The 5,880-nt window shown below is 47.8% G+C and overlaps 1 protein-coding gene across 1 annotated transcript; it reads left to right on the top strand.

The window, feature by feature from the left end:
- Positions 1 to 3,806: 3,806 nt before the first annotated feature.
- BKA55DRAFT_684834 (uncharacterized protein) lies at positions 3,807 to 5,653 on the top strand (the record flags this gene model as incomplete). The annotated part of the gene is made up of 2 exons (XM_046198702.1): positions 3,807 to 3,944; positions 4,004 to 5,653. 2 exons carry the CDS (start codon positions 3,807 to 3,809, stop codon positions 5,651 to 5,653), a joined length of 1,788 nt encoding a protein of 595 aa, XP_046055383.1.
- Positions 5,654 to 5,880: the final 227 nt, after the last annotated feature.

The following is a 5,880-nucleotide window of genomic DNA, read 5'->3' as shown; positions in this document are numbered from 1 at the left end:
AAGTTGAGCATTGTTTGCATGCACGGAGTGCTCTCATAACGGTCGTGTTGGTGTAAGCGTGTATCTCTGTACTATGGACATGTTTTCACCCTTTCATTCCGTGTTACTTCTTAGAACATGGGGCGAACTGAGATATCAAGGTAGCCGCCTAGGCCAAAGGTTCTTGTCTTTTTTAACTCCCTTCTATTTGCTCCAAGTTCCAGTTGTCTTGCGCTGGGTTATGAGGCTGGACCCGTCTGCGACCGGATACCCCTGGAGCCTTTGCTCCTCAAACAGTACATCGTCTCGAAGGCGATGGTATACTTGATAAACAACTACAGGCAGCTGCGCTTTACGAAAGCGCGCGGCAGAGGGATACCTTGAATTACGGTTATTTGGGACTGGCAGCTCAAACCAATGTCTTCAGTAGTGGCATGGGTGCGAGTATCGACCAGGACCCATTTTCATTTTGTTGTTTCCTTTGTGTTTTATGAATGGTTTAGCTATTGTGTTTTCGGGTTTGTTTTGTTGGCAACTCATTTGATACCAGATTGGAATTGTGAATTTAGCTTTGTATCCAATATTTATCTAGCGGGAAGTGGTTTGGGATAAGGCAGGAGTTCTCTCGGCTCTTTGGCTTTCCTTTGTTATATGGGAGAGTGCTTTGGTGAGTGTTACCTGATACCCCGGATCTTTCTATGGATCGAAAAGCTCTTGAGTTACATAGTATAGGATAGAGTGAGCAACACTAGAAATAAGAGTCTATGCAAGAAGTATTTCTTGTACTTAATAATACCATGGTATCTAGTGTCTGTGAGGGTGGTTTTGCTATTAATTTAGATGCTACGGCTAATACAAGCAGGTTACAATTAGGTATCATCGAGAACAGAGACAACAACCTATGTGAGAATGATAGTGAAGCGTTATTGTCATACGGATACTACGTAAGAGATTTCTTCTGCCAGGATACCCAAGTGACGTGTCCGAAACACTTGATGGTCTCTTTTGTTGTCTCCCTCCCCCCTCTCTGACTCGCCTTACCTTAAGTAGTGGACAACGGTCAAAGACACCTCATGCAAACATATGGCGTTGGTGCTGTCTGTGACGGCTGTTGCATACTCCGAAGTTAGCGGCAGTTAAACCAACGGGAATGTTCCCAGGGGCAGGGGTGCTACAGTACATACATGCATACATGCAGCTACACTACGTGCATACGTGTTACATACGGTACAGCATGCATGTGCTTGGTTTTTCTTCTCTCTGGTCGTGTTACAGTGTGTGTGGTCTACTGTCGTCACATCCTCCAATCTCGGATCTTGGCCAGGGGTGCAACGAGTAAAAAGGGTTTGACTTTTTTGGCATTGGCGGCTAGCGGCTAAGGCACATTAGTTTCCTATTTTTTCATATTATGTGCATTGGGATGGTGGTGATTCACATTAGATCACACTTCTTCAAGCAGGGGTTGTTATTAGTCGCACTTTTACAAGATTGTGGTAGTGAGAGAGGGAGAGAGTACGTATACAATTGGGCACCTACAGTATTTGGATTGGGTATCACTCAGTGCCCAATCTCTAAAGTAAGTATGTACCCAAGGTAGGATCCTACTGTAATCTCGGTTCTGTGTCTGATACTCGATAATCGGTGATAGAGTTGATCTTCATCGAAACATACAGTAACATACTTTTAGGTACGTAACCCCGGCCCCCACACTGTGATCGCGCTATCCCGCGTTATCGGATCATGTCATCTGCTTTAGCTGAACAAGAATCTGATTTCCTGCCTGTATTCCCAGCATCATCCTGGCAGTCACCAACACCATCTCGGTCCGCACTGTGCGTTATAGTCCAGGTACCTTGGACACACTTGGACACACAAAAGAACCAAGAGATACTGTACAGAGTAGGTGTATCTGGGTTTATTGTAAGTTGTAACATGGTTGATTCTGCGAGTTTAGGTGCCTTCATCATGCCCGAATACGGTGGCTGCGATGATTGTGTATTGCTTTCTTGTCTGGCTGGAAAACGGAGTCAGTTCATGGATGCATCATGTTCAAGTGTAGTAACCGAACTGAAAGGCAGCAAGTGCTCTCTAATGCCGAGTGCTCATCATATCAAGTGAGCGAAGAACAGTTGATTTATGCCGAAAGAGAGATGTGGAGAGATTACGGATACAATTTATCACATGCGGAAAATTACAGTGCATATTAGGTATTTGGGACTGTGTTGTATACTGTGACGCCAGGTAGTTGACCCCACGCCGAGGGCTAGGTACTCACTCACTCTGCATACTAAGTAAGCTTCGGCAAAAGGGCGCAGCGCACCTTAGGAGAGCCAAATGCGCCAACACCCCCTAGTCTAGGCTATAGAGGATTTTGATTGCCCGATGACATCAATACCTCATCAATTAATTACAAAGGGAGGCCTCGTATGCAAAGATTGCTTACATATGTATTCATGTTCCTTTTCTTGTCTTCTTTCTTTTTTCTCTGCTTCACAATCTACGGTCCGTCGTTGACATGTCACTTACATGCACAACGCAAGGAAGGCTTGTAGCTAGTCGCAGTCAACTGACACCGCATCTATGGCTGCGAGAACAACGCTAATAAAGCAGCAAAATCAGAGAACAGGCGGAGATTCCTTTCTAAGAGTAACCTGCTTGTTCCTCATCTGGTCTGGCACAAGGGGTAAAGCGAAATGGGATGGCTGTTTACTTGACGCCGCATGCTGAATGTTCCGAGTCATTGTGATCAGCCAATCGAGGAACTGCCCTGGACTTATGCCTCGTTGTGATGCTTATTCCCATTGACCGTGTCTGAATACGGGAACTCGAACTGAATCACCTTCTATAATGAGGACCTTGGCATCAGGCTTTCTCGCCACTGGGTAGGGAACGGCATCATTCTCGTATAATCAAATTGTACTCAATGCCACTGTGACATGCATGATATGCGGACATGAACTTCCAGGATTCCCATGCCATGTCTTGCTGATTGCTGTGCCATGGTTCTTTTGGTTTATAGATGTACACCTTGGAGTTGTTCATGTAACATTCATAGGTTCCCGGCTTACAGTATGCCAATAGTCCTGTATCTTCTCGCGCAATTCATCTTCGCATCAAGTGTGCATACCAAAATGCTATATTGCGCCTAATCAATATTGATTACTACTAAGAGGTTGAGTGGTGAAGACTTGAAGCCACATCCCAAATTTCAATAGCTTGTCGATCTATACAACATAACCTGAGAAGCTGATCAACGATTGGCCTAAATGCTGATTTCAAAGTCATTGAAAGTATCACATAACTAAATAACGAGCCAGTCGCTCAAGCCATATCATAACCACTCTTAATGTCTTGGAGGCTATCATGACTGGGCCGTGCTCACTTTATGCTTGATGAATATCAAACCTCGCCTAAGTAGGCATGTTTAGCAGTATCAGAAACCGTCAAGAGCTAACAAGGATCAGTCACTTCCTCACACTCATCCAGATACCTGAACAAGACGCGAATACTACGTCTGCAGTTTTAACTCACAACTATATCATTTACAAATCCTGGTTAATTTAAATTCTTTGATATTAAACAAGTCCGATGGTTGTATAAGCCAAGCCACATCATGTGGCCGCCACGTGTGGCTGTGACCTGTCCTGGCCAACCACAAAGCTCCAAGCTCGACATCTGGCCTCCAGCGTCACCTCAACACCAAACACCCCGCGATCAGCATCACGTCAATCACGACCAGGCGCATTACGAACTTCGCTTCATTAAAGACAATTGCTCTCTCCGCACATACCAAGATATCAAAAGAGAGGCATTGCCTCGTCGCCACCATGGCCCCACCATTCCCTCGCTCGAGTATCGAGCTCGATTACCCCCTCTACGCCGTCGACTTTGACCCTGAGGATTCGACCCGAGTAGTCGTAGGTGGTGGAGGTGGTGCTGGTCGCTCCGGTGTTGGAAACAAAATTGTAAGTCGGGGTCTACAGATGATGAATAGCGCATAGCAATGGACTAACGAGATGCGCAGACTGTCCTCGAAAGTGTTTCTCAGACAGAACTCCGAACAGCTGGAGAGATCAATCTTTCACGCGATGAAGACAGTGTTATGTCCCTGGCAGTCGGCCCTCACAAGGGAAAGACCACATATATCTACGCCGGCGTCAACTCCAGCCCAGATAGCATCGCAAAGGGCAAGAATGAACACCTCCGAATCCTAAGCGTCGACCCCTCGAAGTTGCGCACTGCCGTCGGGGCTAAGACACCCGATGCCAACGTCTCAGAGGTCGCGCGTACCTCTCTATTCGAAAACCCCGACCTCGATACATACCAGCGACTATTGCGCATTGCGGGAACGACAGGTGCTGCAGCTACAGCGATGGGCAAGGAGCCCCAATTGGCTATCTTTGACGCCGCGGGTGCTGCAGCAAAACGACGAAGTGTTCTGAAACTGGATAAGGAGGCCGAGGATTTGGATATTGTGCAAACAGGAGAGAATGAGTTTCAAGTTGCCTACTGCTACAAGTACGAACTATATCTTGTCAAGGTCAGCGCCAAAGAGACCAGCGAACCACAGCGGGTATACGTTATGCCAGACGACCATGGCGAACGACCTGCCTTCCGAGCAATCCGTTATCTAAGCCCTCATTTCCTCGTCGCTGCGTCCAACTTACCCAAGCGAAGCGGAGTTGTGATACAGGCGTTGAGATTACCCAAGGAAGGCCAGCCAGACGCACGCTTGTCCATCAATGCTAGGATACCAAGGAAGATCTCTGCCACTGCTCTTGCTGTTGCGAACCTATCACCTCCAGCTTCTCCTCTGAACTCCCTCGGCGATACACAGTTCATCATTGCTGTTGCAGGCCATGATTCATCCATTTCGCTCTACACACTAGAACACACAACAGGCGGCACTGTTGAGCTGCTTGCTAAACTGTGGCACCTACACACTCTCAAGGAAGTCCATGGAACAGACAATATTACTGGAGTGGCATTCTCTCACTTCCAGACACCCAAGAACAACCTTCGCCAACAGTACATCAAGCTCGCCAGCACGTCTCTCCAGAAGACGGTCGCTGTCCACAGCATTCCCCTTGCGAAACACGTCGATAAGTCTCCCCGCAATCCGAAGGGACCTCCTCGTCCTGTTCGCTACGTCACAGCTATGAAGTCCCGCGGTGTTTCGTCTCGTGGTCTTGGTATCACAATGGCCATCTTCGTGCTCATCATGGCCCTCGTTGCGCAGACCGTTCTCGAGCTCTATGGCGGATCTCGCCCAGTTCTTGGTGTGCAGAAGATATTCCCATCATGGCATGGCAGTCTGCGCAGCCCCGACCACCCACCCGCCGCGTTCCTAGCCGACGAATTTCTTGCCAAACTTGCTGGTCGCGATATCGCCAAGACGGCGACTGGTGAAACTCTGGTTGTTTACGAGGGTGATGTGCCTCCTGCAACTGCCGGTGAAGACGGCCAGGCCCCGGAGCTCAAGCTTGATGTCCACGAGCCATCCGTCCATGGCCCGGGCAAGACTTGGGAGGAGTTGGGTGAGGAGCAGAAGGAGGCCTGGAAGGCTCGTCTTAAGGAGGCTGGTGCCTGGACTCAGACCATGGGCGAGAACGTTTTCAAGGGCATTCTGTTCGGTGAGATTGCTGGTGCTGTCGGTCGAGCTGTTGCCGGTTGATATAGCATCACCAGCGGTTCTTGAAAGAGACGATTCGGAAATATTGTATTGTATCATAAACTTGTGCTTTGTTTACATGTTCTATATGGTGGCGAGGGAGTATTTCTGGGATCTGGTTTGCCGTTTTAAGCTCATCATGAAAGGGGCGGTAGCGCATACTGAAAGCCTGTTACGTATTTAGGAAGATAATGCATATGTATAGTTATTGTTATTAGTAATGTATTCTC

This window comes from Fusarium redolens, assembly GCF_020744475.1.
Source record: "Fusarium redolens strain MPI-CAGE-AT-0023 chromosome Unknown BKA55scaffold_2, whole genome shotgun sequence".
In the NCBI taxonomy this organism is placed as follows: domain Eukaryota; kingdom Fungi; phylum Ascomycota; class Sordariomycetes; order Hypocreales; family Nectriaceae; genus Fusarium; species Fusarium redolens.
Note: the sequence above shows the minus strand (reverse complement) of the source record. Positions and strands in the feature narration are given on the sequence as shown.